The following is a 15,695-nucleotide window of genomic DNA, read 5'->3' as shown; positions in this document are numbered from 1 at the left end:
CCACTGTGCTTATGGGATTCAGGCATCCTGTATTTTAGGCATCCTTTCTAGCAAATTGCTTGTGCCTTGCCCTATTGCTCCATACAAAGAGGCTGTCACATGGATGTGATTCATAGAAACATGAAACGGGGAATGGAAACGGGGAACAGGGATGAGAACGCCAAACCTAGGGAACGGGGACGTGGGAATAGAAACGGCATTTAAAAAATTAAAATTCATGAGAAAAAAATAATATTTCACTCATAATCCATGTGGACTCTAGAGTGTTAAAACTTAAAACCAAGGTATATAATCCACAAGATCAAATCATTTTAAGTTTTAACTTTAAGATATCATGCATCATTCTAAAACTACTCATTAGAAATTGAATTGCAACTTACAAGGCTCAAGAGGTAAGCTATTCAATTATAAATAATAACATCCATAATACATATGCCAAAAATGATAAAACAATGAGCAATGAACTAAACTTTAAAGTCTAAGCTAAAAGAACATGCCTATGGTCCCATTGCCAAAAAACTTAAAAGATTACAAATATGAAATTGAAGTCTAATCTTTGAAAGAACGTACTCATTGCCCCAAAAAAGGCTACAAATATAAAGTCTAATCTCTAGACTTAAGCAAAATGCGGCATGCCAAAATAGCCCAAAAGGCAACTGCAAGACTGCAAGTCTCAAGTACAAATATAATATCAGCATGGCACAACTGTCAACAACCCAAGTGTCACACTGTCATCAATGATTATAATATCATATATAATGTAAATGTGTCATACATCATGAGACTCATGATAAGTAAACTAAATCAAAGATCATGATCATGATCTGAGGCTGCTCTAGCCACTCCTAAAGTGCCAACCTCATCATCATGTGTACCAAGAATTATTGCATCTCTCTCAACATCAGCATGTATCTCCTCTTCTTGCTGCATCTCCCACTCTGTGAATGGATCGGGCTAAGTTGTCATACTATTACATAACATCCTCAAATTAGCACTAACGAATAGTAGATCATTTGCCCTCTCCACACCAAGACGGTTCCTCTTCTTTAAAGCAATGTGAGTGTATGTACTCCACAATTGCTCCAAACAAGAGGAGCTAACTGACTAACTCAAAATACGGATGGCTAGTTGCTGCAACTCAGGACCATCCGAACCATAGTCCTCCCACTACAAAGCTGCCCCAATCTTAAAGCGATCCTCCTCTACATCCTCACAACCAAAAGAACCCCGAAAGGTCCTATAACATGAAAGCTGATCTCTGATCTTTCATCTGGTGCCATGATCAGGCACTAGACGAGACAATATAAGTCTCCATGCATCTATAACCTCAATGTCATTCTCCTGACCCTTGCCCACGAACTCAAGATCCACAACAAATGCAGCTGCATGCATGGGTGAGCTATAGGAGTTCCACCTCGTCACAACTAAATGGTATATCTCCTCATACGTCTCATCATTTGGTGCCAACTCCTACAACTTTTCATTCAACCTATCCATAGCCTCATATACCTTGCCAATGCAAGGTTGCATAGCATCTATAACCCTCAATAAATGTACAATAGGTGATACCATAGCATCTATCAGCTTTACATCATCCCAAAAAGTGGAGTTATTTGCTTTCTCCAAGGATAAGGTACCTGTAGGAGTATCTGCCAATGTTGATGAGGTAAACTCATCACTAAGAAATAACTGCCTCAAGGCACCACTGCATTCTCTTAACCTGCCTAGCATCAAGAAGTTAAAGGCAAATCTAATATCAGAGTATTTTAAAAGTGTCTTCTTCGACCGCAAAGAGAAGTGATGGTGAAGAAACTGGTGATTCAAAACAAAGCTAACCATTTGAGCTCCTTGCTCTATGACAGGTGCAATCCATGACAGGTTACCAATATCCTTTAGTAGATTGTTCAAGCAATGAGCCATTCAATATGGAACTGTGACATGCAGATAATATCCCTGAATAATAGCACCTGCTGCCCTATTTGCGGGCTCTCCATCTGCAACAAATCCCACAACATGCTCTGGGCCAATAAGCTTAACACCTGTAACCCACTCTGCTGCAAGTACATCTACTGACTTTCATATCCCTGATGCATCATGTGAAGATATGAAATGCATTTCCCCATGAGAATAAGCAACCATACCATGAATGGATCGCTTGCGTGTATCACTCCAACTATCAGCAAAGGAAACTCCATTTTTAGCCCACATGCTCTTTCTAATCATTGTTGCTTGCTCAACAAGGCGCTTTTCCTTGTCGAGCAAAGTGGTGCGTAAGATCTCTGACGATGGAGATACATACGAAGGGCCATACTCACCAATCTTCTTACACATCAATTTAAAATACTTTGACCTGGCTGCACAAAATTGAATGTGGTCATGATAAAAAAAGTGTGCCACTGATGTATCCACCTCTTCCTTCTTCTTGGGATCCCAATTAGCATCAAGTGTGCTTTGTCTACGTGCAACATGTGGCGTTGTTGATGCCATGGCCAATGCAATGCCTGCAGTAGGTGTGTAGATAGCACTTCCTGATACTGACCCTGCTCTAGATACATCTGATGGGGATGGTGTCACAAAAGTTTCAAGATCAACTGCAATACATCGTGGTCTAGATGCAAGATAAGCTTGTTGACCTACTACACAGTCATGAAGCTCCCTTTGCTTCTCCAAGGTCACATTCGGACAAAACTGTACCTCTGAATTTGGGTCATGTAGAAGATGAGCTCGGACCTGATTATGCATAAATATTAAAATGGAACAAGTGGCAATTGGTATTCCATATTCCAATATTTAAGTAACTTTGAAAAATTAAAATCAATAAAAATTTGAAATACAAATGCTCGGCTCAATGGATTACCTTGTTTGCTCCACTAGTTCACTTGTATGGGCAAAGCTTGCAAGTCCATGGTCGAGATCCTCCACCACTCAAAGGGCGGTCAGCATTTACTTCTTCCCACCATGACCAATCATCCGACCTTCTTCCTCGACCACCAACCCGACGAGTAGGGCGGGAAGATGAAGCCATTTCAGGCTGAAAATTAAAGGCTCAAGATCTGAGAGAAGGAAAAATTGAAGGCTGAAAATTAAAGGCTTGAGAGAAGGAAGAAGGCTCAAGAGTCAAGACTCACTCAAGAGTCGAGAGAGAAGGAAAAAGGAGAGAAGGGAGAAGAAGAAGAAAAAAGGAGAACTTGGAACTTGAAGAAGAAGGAAGACTCAAGAGAGAAGGAAAAGAAGGAAGAGAAGGGAGAAGGTTCAAGGAAGAAGGAAGAAGAGAAGGGAGAAGTGAAGAGAAGGTAGAAGGAAGAAGAAAAAGAAGAGAAAGAAAAAGAAGGAAGAGAAGGAAAAGGTTGGAGGTGGGAGGAGAAAGAAGAGAAAGAAGAAGAAGAAAGAGAAGGAAGAGAAGAAAGAAGAAGAAGGAAGAGAAAAAAGGCGGTTGAGATTGGCATAGGCTGCAGCGCAGCACGGAATGAGGGGGCGCAGGCGATATGGAACGGGAGCCACGGCACTGGGCGCAGGCGATCTGGAGCGGGAGTAGAACGCAGTTGCAGATCATCCAGGTGAGATCAGCGGCCGGCCGACCACAGGTAAGTGATGCCCGCTCTAGATCGTCTGCGCCCCCTCGTTCCGTGTTGCGCTGTAGCCTATGTCAATCTCAACCGCCTTCTTTCTCTTCCTTCTTCTTCTTCCTTCTCTTCCTTCTCTTCCTTCTTATTCTTTCTCTTCTTTCTCCTCCCACCTCCAACCTCTTCCTTCTCTTCCTTCTTCTTCTTTCTCTTCTTCCTTCTACCTTCTCTTCACTTCTCCCTTCTCTTCTTCCTTCTTCCTTGAACCTTCTCCCTTCTTCTCCTTCTTTTCCTCTTCTCTTGAGTCTTCCTTCTTCTCCAAGTTCCAAGTTCTCCTACATAGCATTCCCTATCTGAAACGGGACAGGGAACATTCCATCAATTCAAAACGCGGTCCACGACGGATTCGTGCCGGGACGGTGATTCCACGTACCAGGGAGCCGTTCCAGCCGTTTCCTGTCACTATGGTGTGATTGCATATTTCTCAACAAGATCACCACGTAAGAAAGCTATCTTTACATTCATTTGTATGAGCTCCATATCTTCAGATGCAACCAAGCCCAAAATGGTTCACAAAGTAGTCATTTTGACTACAAGAGAAAAAATTTCATCAAAATCAATTCCATGTTCTTGGTTGTACCCTTTAGCAACCAGTCATGCCTTGTACATTGGCAAAGAACCAAAAGTAATTTTCATTTTGTAAACCCATTTGCATGATAGCACTTTCTGCCCTTTAGGCAAAGGCACCAAATCCCAAGTGTCATTTTTCATGAGAGATTCCATCTCTAATAGCATAGCCTTATGCCATTTCTTGCTGTCTTTTCTATCCATTGCTTCCTTGAAACATGACATATCACCATAATCTGTCAACGTGACATAATCAACCATATAAATGACACCACGAACAAACCTATCAGGCTGTCTTTACATTCTAGTCAACCTATGGACCCAATGATCAAGATTTGCTAGTTGTTCAGCCTACAAATCTACATTAAAAGCTTGTTGTTTTGCAAGATCAGCATGTTGTCACAGCTGGTTCTGGTTGTTCCAAAGGCATCTGTTCAACTTGCTGTTTTGCAAGTTCAGCATGTTGTACAACTGGTTTTGGTTGTTCCAAAGGCATCTGTTCTTGATAAATTTGTGGTACATCATGGGAAATATCTTGCTGATCATTATCAGCATTATTCCCTGCGTTTTCAAGGACATTTATAGCAGGTATTTGCTGCTGCCTAGTGGGCATTCTTTGCTGTCCTATCAATATATCTTTTCCCAAAATACAACCCTTCTAACTTCCTCAGTCTTTTCACACTATTTGTGGATGAGATTTTCCTGGAAGATAACATCATTACTGCGTACAATTTTCCTTTTTTCGGGATCCCATAAGCTATATCCCATTTCACCCTCATTACCATATCCTAAGAAAATACATTTATAGGACTTTGGCTCAAGTTTGCTGAATTCTTTCTTGCGAATGTGCACAAATGCTTCGCAGTCAAATACTCTCAAGTGAGCATACGAAGGTGACTTGCCCAACCACACTTCTTGAGGGACCATTTTGGGGTGGATTGTGAGGGACAGTGAGCTTCCTCTTAATCCCTTTGCTAGCACAAAAGTCCTAACAGGCTTTGGACACATATTCCCCACCATTGTCAGAGCAAAGACACTTTAATGTCTTGCTAGTCTAATTTTCAATAACTGCCATGAATTTTTTTAATTTATCCAAGGCCTCGTCTTTACAACGGATTGGATAAACCCATACTTTGCATGTGGCATCAGCAACAAAAGTAATGAAATACTTCTTTCCCCTAGAGATAACCCTGACATCTGACATACATCTAAACAACTCTTAAGAGAGAAGACTTTAGAGAAAGAGATTTTTTACGTGATGTTTGAGCATGCTTACCATAAATATAATGATCACATTGTTCAAAATCAACATACCTCAAACGAGAAAGCACTTTCATTCCAAACGAGAAAGCACTTTCATTCTAGTTTGACTCATGTGTCCCAACCAGCTATGCCACAAAGAAACACTTGGCTACTTGGTGATGGTGACTACATGGTCTTGCACACTAGATCCATGGAAAGGATACAAAGTATCACTTTTGTGAGCCCTTGGCAACAATGCAAGAGCCCTTACAAATTTTCCATTTGCTATCCCCAAAGGTAGTATGATAGCCTTTGCTAGCTGCCCTATGCTTATCAAGCTCTTCTTAAGCTGAGGTACATGCCTCACATTATGCAAAACAAACACAAAGCCATACTAAAATTCCAATTTCACACTGCCAATACCCGCAATTTAACATGCATAGTTATCCCCCAAGTGGACAACACCACGTGCACCACCATTGTAGTCAGAAAACCACTCATGATGTGGTGTAACATAAAAAGACACACCTCAATCAAGTACCCAAGTGTGCATGTCATCCTCAAAATCTGCAATCAATGCATGTGCACTCAAAGAAAAAGCAAGAAGTACACCATCGTCACTGTCATTCTCATGAGTGACTACATTTATCTCCTCTATCTTCACACTTCTCTTCTTTGAAGACTGGCTGTCCTTTTTATCAACCTTAGTGTCTTCAGTGTTTTTATTTTTGCCTTTCTCTTTCTTCAATTGAAAACAGTCCAGTTTGTAGTGCCCTTTCTTGCCACAATGATGGCACTCCATATTTTTTCCACAAGACTTGCTACATGCTCTATTTTTAGAACCGCCCTTTTGCTGAAATCTGCCCCTAGTGTGCAATCCATTAGAAGACTTGTTTGCTAAATTATTTTGCCTCTTAAGTTCTTCCATCAGCAAAGAACTCTCCACATCAGAATATAACAATTGAGCATTTGAGTTACTCAAAGCTGTCCTGAAGGGATCCCAACTTTCAAGCAAAGTGCATAGCAAGAAGACCTTGAACTCGTCATCAATATGGAAATCCAAAGCAATCAGTTAACTGAAAATTGAGTTGAACTCGTTCAAATGTACAAACATGGTTGTACCTTCATGCGAAGGTCCATCAACTTTTTCAACCAATAAACCTTGCTGGCTACGCTTTTCTAAGCATACAATTCTTCAAGTCTTTGCCACATTGCATATGCTGAATTCAACTTCTCAATGTTAAAGAGCAAGTTGTTTGACACTGAGAGCTCAATGGTAGAGCATGCAAGCTCATCCAAATCATCCCACTCTTCTTGTTCCATACTTGCTGGTCTTATTCCCTTCGCTTTTATGGGCCTCACCTGTTTCTTGTGCACCAAGACATTGTAGCACTGTTTTTGCCATATTGCAAAATTGTGCGCACCCTCAAGCTTCTTAATGTGCAAAAAGTTGTTGTTGTCACTATTTCCAGCCATGATTTGCAGTACTAAATGGACTCAAAAGTCAACAAATGCAAGCCCAAATGTCACACAAATGACCACGATATACTGGAAGTATCAACTAGCAATGAAAATCAAGAAATTGCAGAAATTTCAGATCTGCAAATTGATTTCCAGAATTAGAGTATCTGCTACTGTACTCCACAAGCAATTACAGCCACATTTATAGGCCAATGCACCAATTACATGTGAAATCCCCAAATTTTGACTGCAACTTCTATTCCAAAAGCATTTTTTGGCACAAATTTGACAATTTCGATCAAAAGCTCCAAATTTTCACAAGGATACGCCCATGTTGATTGCTAACTTTCTGAACACTGACAACTACTACCGACATCTCACACTTGAGATCGCATGTCCAACCCTGAGAAGCGTGCACTCCTTGCGCTCTCGTACTAGTTTGTTGATGAGTGTACGCAAGGATCGAGACAAAGTGCAGCTGAGATATACACAGTGAGAGAGAGTGTGAGAGCAGAGTAGAGAGTGAGGAAAAGAGTGAGAGCATGACACTCAATGCGTGGGTACAATCAAAAAAGTGCACCACTTTAGGTTTTTGATAATATATATAAAGCATAGTGACAAGAAACGGCCGGAACGGCCCCCCGGCACGCGGAATCGCCGTCCCCGGCATGTATCCGGCGCGGACCGCATTTCCAAATGATGGAACGTTCCCTGTCCCGTTTCAGATAGCGAACGCAGCAGGGATCCCTGCTGCGTTCCCTGTCTGAAACGGGACAGGGAACGCCACGTGGCAAAATGACCTATGGGCCGCCCGCGCCCAGTTTCCGCCTGCGCCCAGTTCTCCTGCGTCCCGCCTGGCCCAGTTCTCCTGCTCCCGCCTGCTTCCGCCTGAGGCCCTGCATTCTACTCGCAAGACCCGCCTGCATCCTGCCCCCAGGCCTCAGGGCCCAGCCACCTTCTTTCTCTTCCTTCTTCTTCTTTCTTCTCTTCCTTCTCTTCCCTCTCTTCCTTCTTCTTCTTTCTCTTCTTTCTCCTCCCACCTCCAACCTCTTCCTTCTCTTCCTTCTCTTCCTTCTTCTTCTTTCTCTTCTTTCTCTTTCTTCTCTTCCTTCTCTTCTTCCTTCTGCCTTCTCTTCACTTCTCCCTTCTCTTCTTCCTTCTTCCATGAACCTTCTTATTCTTCTCCCTTCTCTCCCTTTCCCTTCTCTCTCAACTCTTGAGTGAGTCTTGACTCTTGAGCCTTCTCCCTTCTCTCGAGCCTTCAATAATCAATTTTCAGCCTTCAATTTTTCCTTCTCTCGACTCTTGAACCTAAGGCCTTCAATTTTCAGCCTGAAATCATAAATGGCTTCATCTTCCCACCCTGCTCGTCGGGTTGGTGGTCGAGGAAGAAGGTCTGATGATTGGTCATGGTGGGAAGAAGTAAATGCTGACCGCCCTTTGAGTGGTGAAGGATCTCGACCATGGACTTGCAAGCTTTGCCCATACAAGCGAACTAGTGGAGCAAACAAGGTAATCCATTGAGCCGAGCATTTGTATTTCAAATTTTTATTGATTTTAATTTTTCAAAGTTACTTAAATATTAGAATATGGACTACCAATTGCCACTTGTTCCATTTTAAATTTTAATATTTATGCATAATCAGATCCGAGCTCATCTCCTACATGAGCCAAATTCAGAGGTGCAGTTTTGTCTAAATGTGACCTTGGAGAAGCAAAGGGAGCTTCGTGACCATGTAGCAGGTCAACAAGCTTATCTTGCATCTAGACCACGATGTGTTGCAGTTGACCCTGCAACTTTTGTGACACCATCCCCATCAGATGTATCTAGAGCAGGGTCAGTATCAGGAAGTGCTATCTCCACACCTACTACAGGCATTGCATCGGCCATGGCATCAACAACGCCACATGTTGCACGTAGACAAAGCACACTTGATGCTAGTTGGGATCCCAAGAAGAAGGAAGAGGTGGATACATCAATGGCACGCTTTTTTTATCATGACCACATTCAATTTTGTGCAGCCAGGTCAAAGTATTTTAAATTGATGTGCAAGAAGATTGGTGAGTATGGCCCTTCGTATGTACCTCCATCATCAGAGACCTTACGCACCACTTTGCTCGACAAGAAAAAGCGCCTTGTTGAGCAAGCAGTAGTGACTAGAAAGAGCATGTGGGCTAAAAATGGAGTTTCCTTGATTGCTGATGGTTGGAGTGATACACGCAAGCGATCCATTCATGGTATGGTTGCTTATTCTCGTGGGGAAATGTATTTTATATCTTCACATGATGCATCGGGGACAGGAAAGTCAGCAGATGTACTTGCAACAGAGTGGGTTACAGGTGTTAAGCTTATTGGCCCAGAGCATGTTGTGGGATTTGTTGTAGATGGAGAGCCCGCAAATAGGGCAGCAGGTGCTATTATTCAGGGATATTATCCACATATCACAGTTTCATATTGTATGGCTCATTGCTTGAACAACCTACTAAAGGATATTGGTAACCTGTCATGGATTGCACCTGTCATAGAGCAAGGAGCTCAAATGGTTAGCTTTGTTTTGAATCACCAATTTCTTCGCCATCACTTCTCTTTGCGGTCGAAGAAGACACTTTTAAAATACTCTGATACCAGATTTGCCTTTAACTTCTTGATGCTAGGCAGGTTAAGAGAATGCAGTGGTGCCTTGAGACAGTTATTTCTTAGTGATGAGTTTACCTCATCAACATTGGCAGATACTCCTACAGGTATCTTATGCTTGGAGAAAGCAAATAACTCCACTTTTTGGGATGATGTAAAGCTGATAGATGCTATGGTATCACCCATTGTACATTTATTGAGAGTTATGGATGCTATGCAACCTTGCATTGGCAAGGTATATGAGGCTATGGATAGGCTGAATGAAAAGTTGTAGGAGTTGGCACCAAATGATGAGGCGTACGAGGAAATACACCATTTAGTTGTGACGAGGTGGAACTCCTATAGCTCACCCATGCATGCAGTTGCATTTGTTGTGGATCCTGAGTTCCAGGGCAAGGGTCAGGAGAATGACAGTGAGGTTATGGATACATGGAGACTTATATTGTCTCGTTTAGTGCCTGATCATGGCACTAGACGAAAGATCAGAGATCAACTTTCATGTTATAGGACCTTTCGGGGTTCTTTTGGTTGTGGGGATGCACAGGAGGATCGCTGTAAGATTAGGGCAGCTTTGTGGTGGGAGGACTATGGTTCAGATGGTCCTGAGTTGCAACAACTAGCCATCCGTATTTTGAGTCAGTCAGTTAGCTCCTCTTGTTTGGAGCAATTGTGGAGTACCTACGCTCACATTGCTTCAAAGAAGAGAAACCGTCTTGGTGTGGAGAGGGCAAACGATCTAGTATTCGTTAGTGCTAATTTGAGGATGTTATGTAACAGTATGACAACAAAGCCTGATCCATTCACAGAGTGGGAGATGCAGCAAGAAGAGGAGACACATGCTGATGTTGAGGGAGATGCAGCAATTCATGGTACACATGATGATGAGGCTGACACTTCAGGAGTGGCTAGAGCAGCCTCAGATCATGATCATGATCTTTGATTTAGCTTACTTATCACGAGTCTCATGATACATGGCACATTTACATTATATATGATATTATGATCATTGATGACACTGTGACACTTGGGTTGTTGACAGTTGTGCCATGCCGATATTATATTTGTACTTGAGTCTTGCAGTCTTGCAGTTGCCCTTTGGGCTATTTTGGCATGCCGCATTTTGCTTTAGTCTAGAGATTAGACTTTATATTTGCAGTCTTTTTTGGGGCAATGAGCATAATCTTTCAAAGATTAGACTTCAATTTCATATTTGTAATCTTTTAAGTTTTTTGGCAATGGTACCATAGGCATGTTCTTTTAGCTTAGACTTTTAAGTTTAGTTCATTGTTCATTGTTTTACCATTTATGATTTTTGGCATATGTATTATGGATTTTATTATTTATAATTGAATAGCTTACCTCTTGAGCCTTGTAAGTTGCAATTCAATTTCTAATGAGTAGTTTTAGAATAATGCATGATATCTTAAAGTTAAAACTTAAAATGATTTGTCCTTGTGGATTATATACCTTGGTTTTAAGTTTTAACACTCCAGAGTCCACATGGATTATGAGTGAAATATTAATTTTTTTTCATGAATTTTGATTTTTTAAATGCCGTTCCCGTTCCCACGTCCCCGTTCCCTAGGTTTGGCATTCTCGTCTCCGTCCCCGTCCCCGTTCCCCGTTCCCATTCCCCGTTTCATGTTTCTATGATATAAAGTATATGTGTAAGGGTGCGTGCACACCCGAACACCATAAAAGGCACGGTGAGCCTTTATTCCCAACATTTACTAGGGCTTCAACAAAGGCACTTAAGACGATCACTCCTTTTGAGGCATGGCATGATCGGACACCCAAGGTTGATTACTTTCGAGTGTTTGGATGTATAGTATATACTCGTGTGTCTAAAGAGCTTCATGAGAAGTTAGATGATAAGGTACTTAAATGTATTTTTGTTGGATACAGCTCAAAGAGCAAAGGTTACCGTACGTATGATCCTCACATTCGATAGGTTTTTGTCAACAAAGATGTCATTTTTGCTGAAAATACAGCATATTCCCCTGATTTGTTTGAAATGCCAACCACGTATGAGAATGGTGGTGTCTTTGAGGGTCCTTTGCCACTTGCATTGGGATTCGGGCCTACAATAAATGCAAAAATAGATGCATTACAGCATGCTGAACCTCCCCCACTTACCCAAAATCAGCCTCCAGCTAATCCAGTTCTTCCTAGGGTAGTGGATGATGCGGTTGTGCAAGAAAGGGCTGCTATACATACAGCCAAAACGGTCCCTAGATGGCTGTTACAAACTATTAAAGAGAGATGTATGGATACTCCTTTGCCTCAACGTACACATTGCAGTGCTAGAAATGCAAGAGGGGCAAATTTTGTAGATACATGCCATCTTATTGATTATGAGGTACACGATGTGCATTGGGTGGAAACCATGATTGATCAGATACTCTCTTTTAAACAAAAGAACACATGGAGTCTTGTCAACTTGCCTTTTGGTTAAAAGTTTAAACAACATTGGCACACATTGGGCTTACAAGCTGAAAAGGAAACATGATGGGTCTAATGATAGACACAAGGCAAGGTTGATTGCAAAGGGATATGCTCAGAAAAAGGGCATTGACTATGAGGAGACATTTGCTCCTACATCCAGGATTACCACCATTAGATGTGTGATTTATGTGGTTGCATAGTTTACTTGGGATACATCAATTGGATGTAAAGATAGCATTTCTAAATGGAGATTCAAAAGAGGATGTATATGTTGCACAACCTGCAAGTTTTTGTTGTGCAACGCCAAGAGCATAAGGTTTGCAAGCTGAACAAAGCCTTGTATGGCTTAAAACAAGCTCCACGAGCTTGGTATTCCAAGATAGATGCATTTTGTACCGCACAAGGGTTCCAAAACAAGTCTTGTATGGCTTAAAACAAGCTCCACGAGCTTGGTATTCTAAGATAGATGCATATAGTACAATGCAATTGAGCCCACCCTCTACCTCAAGAAGGGGGGGATTTGATCATCATCATTCTTTACATAGATATACTAATCATTGGACCAAATGAGAGAAAAATTGTTGATTTCAAGACTAATTTGCAGTTTACTTTTGATATTTCAGATATGGGGCTGATTCACTATTTTTTGGGGATTCAATTCACCCAAATCAACAGAATGAATTCCTTTCTAGGCTAGTCATGCATTTCTTGGCTGAGCAAGAAGCAACCTACTGTAGCTACCTCATCTTGTGAAGCTGAGTATAGGGCAACTTTCACAGCGACAATCGAATGTGTTTGGTTGCACCATGTATCGGCTAATCTTCATGTTCATTTAGAGGGACCCACTCCTATTCTTACTGAAAGTCAGAGTGCTATTGCAATGGCACAGAACCCAATGTTTCATACTCATGCAAAACAAATTGAGATACATAATCACATGTCACAGAGAGATCACATGCAAGGGAGATTAGAATTATCTATATCCCCACACAAAAGAAAAGTTGCAAATATTTTCATCAAGGCACTACCACATGAAAAGTTTAAGGAATTTCAAAAATCCTTAAACTTACTACCTTTGGTGATTGATTCACTCCTTGTACATCATCGCATCAAAACTACAGGGGGGGGTGTTAGAATTGGTTAATTATGGACAATGCCCAATGTAATTTGTGTAGTGTGGATTCACTCCTTGTACATCATTGCATCAAAACTACAAGGGGGGTCTTAGAATTGGTTAATTATGGACAATGCCCAATGTAATTTGTGTAGTGTGGACACTTAATAAAGTGTCAAAGTATAGCGTGTCTAAGACTCTAAAAGTAGGAACACTAGACTCTAGAATTAAATTAACTCTAGTTGGGTTAGGGATATATCTAGCTTACTTAAGACCTATTGTACTTTCATTCTATCATTCTAGCACTTGCATCTTTTGAGTGAGGGACTGCTGCCCACTCTTGTTCACTATCTACTACTCTCTCTCTCTCTCTCTCTCTCTCTCTCTCTCTCTCTCTCTCTCTCCACATTTCCAACATCGGATTTATACACAATGGCCTAGAACCATCCTACATCTTGTAATCTTGTAATTTTGTATTTTTTTTATAAATAATACAATTACCTATTATGCAATAAAAAAGATGTGTGCTCGCAATGACAGAATGAATGGGGCAAGCTGATGGCAGACAGCTATAAATTGATGGTAGATGCTGAATCAGGCTGATCAGCTGCCAAAATTAGCCAACATGCCATAAATGTTGCTACCCTACAGTGAATGCTATTGCCCAGCTTGCCATGCAGCAAAAACACAATGCACTTAGTCCAGCAAGTGTGAACACGGCTAGAAGCTAAATAACTAAGCTGAAAACTGAAATGCAAATACATTGATGGCTATCGGAGCTCCTCTATCTCCATCAGACTCTGACAAAGCTCAAAACCAATGTTGAGCTAAAAATCCTTTACGAAGATAGCACTGTTGTAAGAACCACTAGCCATAATGAGACCATGTTTGTTAATGGCCACATGGATAGTTTCTCTTAATTAATTAAATTACTGAAACTTTCATTGTGTCTATGTCCCATAAGCCAAACCCTAGTTTGAGAGGGCCCCACCATCTATAAATAGACATGCTGCCCACCACTCAACCTTAAGCTCAATTTTTGTAGCTTGCAAGTGCCTTCTCTCTCATGTCCACACCACATTTATAGAGGGTGTCTCAGCCGGAGCTCCTGCCCATCACTGTCTACCATCTGCTACATGTCTTCCAGCCTTTGCAAAGCACACCTTCCCTAGCTGCTGCCTACGGCCATGTGACCTGCTACTATGTTTGCTGCACTGTACAATCAGCCTGATCTGTCTTTTGCTGTTCTAGGAACCACTTGACCTGCGAGTCATCATCCACATTTGTGTTTCCTACTTTTGGAGCACATGATCTGTCATGTCATCATTTGGGCTGCATTTACTTGATTTGCTGCATTGCCAGGCTGCCACATCATCAGTATTTGTTGGATTTGCAGTCCATCTACTCCTACTGCTTGTCGGTCATCACAAGCTACATTTACTGCTGCCAAACATATTCAGAAGCTACCTTCTATATTTCGGGATCCGTCAAAGTATGACACACTCTTCTACTCATACTCTCTACCTTGGTCCTCCAGACACAGGACTTCAGGGATCAATTTTCACTTTGCATAATGTTTTTGCTGCATTGAGCATTGTACCTATTCATTCATTATCCAGATTTCATTAACTTCTATATTCATTGTCTTTGTGTGTTAACCCTTATCCTAACTGTGTTTCTTTATCAATCTGTGCATTTGTTATTCGATTGTCTTTGTATTTTGTAGATGCGCAATGCTTTACCACCAAGAGATGACTAGCATGAATACAAGGAAATGCTAACATCAACTAGGTTGTAAAACTCCAACGAAAATCCCATAAATCAAAATGAACAATCAACAATTCACTGGGTAGATGGTTCCAAATCGATTTCTTACACCTTGTTTCCTATTGGATAAGTACCAAGTGACCAATTGTCTTGTTTATAGTTTTTCTAATCAAGAAATGCTTAACCTAGGTTGTATCAACACGGACAAGAGTCCCATGCACAAGATGAACAATCAAAAGCAACAATCGGTTCAAAATACCAGAGACTAAATACAAAGATACAATCAAGGACCTTGGCATTGGAGTTCAGCCAGCATGATTTGATAATCTTGTTGCAGTCAAATAGAGTGACACTTTTCAAGTTGAAAAACTCGTTCACATGCTTCAATGTCACATCATCCTTCCTATCTCGCAATGCTTTACGAATCTTTGACTTGATAGTGCTTATTTCGTCGTCATCACCTAAATTATCTGCAATAAGGATAACATTTGTCTTATCGTCCCTTTCCTTTCCCCTCCCTCCCTCTCCCTCTCCCTCTCCCCCCCCTTGAGGGTGTTGAAAAATATGCAAAAACTAAATGTCAAAATACTGAACTTACAAATTTATTACAAAAAGCCACGAAAAAGATTCTACAAAAAAGCCCAACACACTTTAATCTAGTTGGAAAAAATTGGTTACAAGATACTTTCATACGGTTGTGGTTGTAATTTCATTAAAAATTGGCTGATCTGCATTATTTATGTAAAATAAGTTATCACAGTTGCAGCAATATCCTATTAATATGTTTCTCATAAAAACGAATTTCAGAAAGGGTCAGTTAGAAAAGTTGGTCATCTCATCA

General features: G+C 41.1%; 1 protein-coding gene and 1 pseudogene across 5 annotated transcripts in view; one reads left to right on the top strand and one right to left on the bottom strand.

Annotated features, from left to right (window-relative positions):
- Positions 1–15,695, bottom strand: part of LOC148018909 (pentatricopeptide repeat-containing protein At1g76280-like) — a 113,974-nt gene that overhangs the window by 76,453 nt on the left and 21,826 nt on the right. For 4 of the 5 annotated variants that reach the window (XM_087701193.1, XM_087701191.1, XM_087701192.1 and 1 more), the window contains exon 3: positions 15,146–15,324. The exons of the other annotated variant lie outside the window; for it this stretch is intronic. In XM_087701193.1, the coding sequence (XP_087557319.1) occupies positions 15,146–15,324 (179 nt within the window). The remainder of the gene's footprint in view (positions 1–15,145; positions 15,325–15,695) is intronic. 5 annotated transcript variants of the gene reach the window in all.
- Positions 8,796–10,698, top strand: LOC148018910 (uncharacterized; annotated as a pseudogene).

The sequence above is a fragment of the Lygodium microphyllum genome, chromosome 20, assembly GCF_053477565.2.
Source record: "Lygodium microphyllum isolate KBCC chromosome 20, Lygodium_microphyllum_v1.1.10, whole genome shotgun sequence".
NCBI lineage: Eukaryota > Viridiplantae > Streptophyta > Polypodiopsida > Schizaeales > Lygodiaceae > Lygodium > Lygodium microphyllum.
The sequence above is the reverse complement of the archived record's forward strand: the minus strand, read 5'-3'. Positions and strand labels throughout refer to the sequence as shown.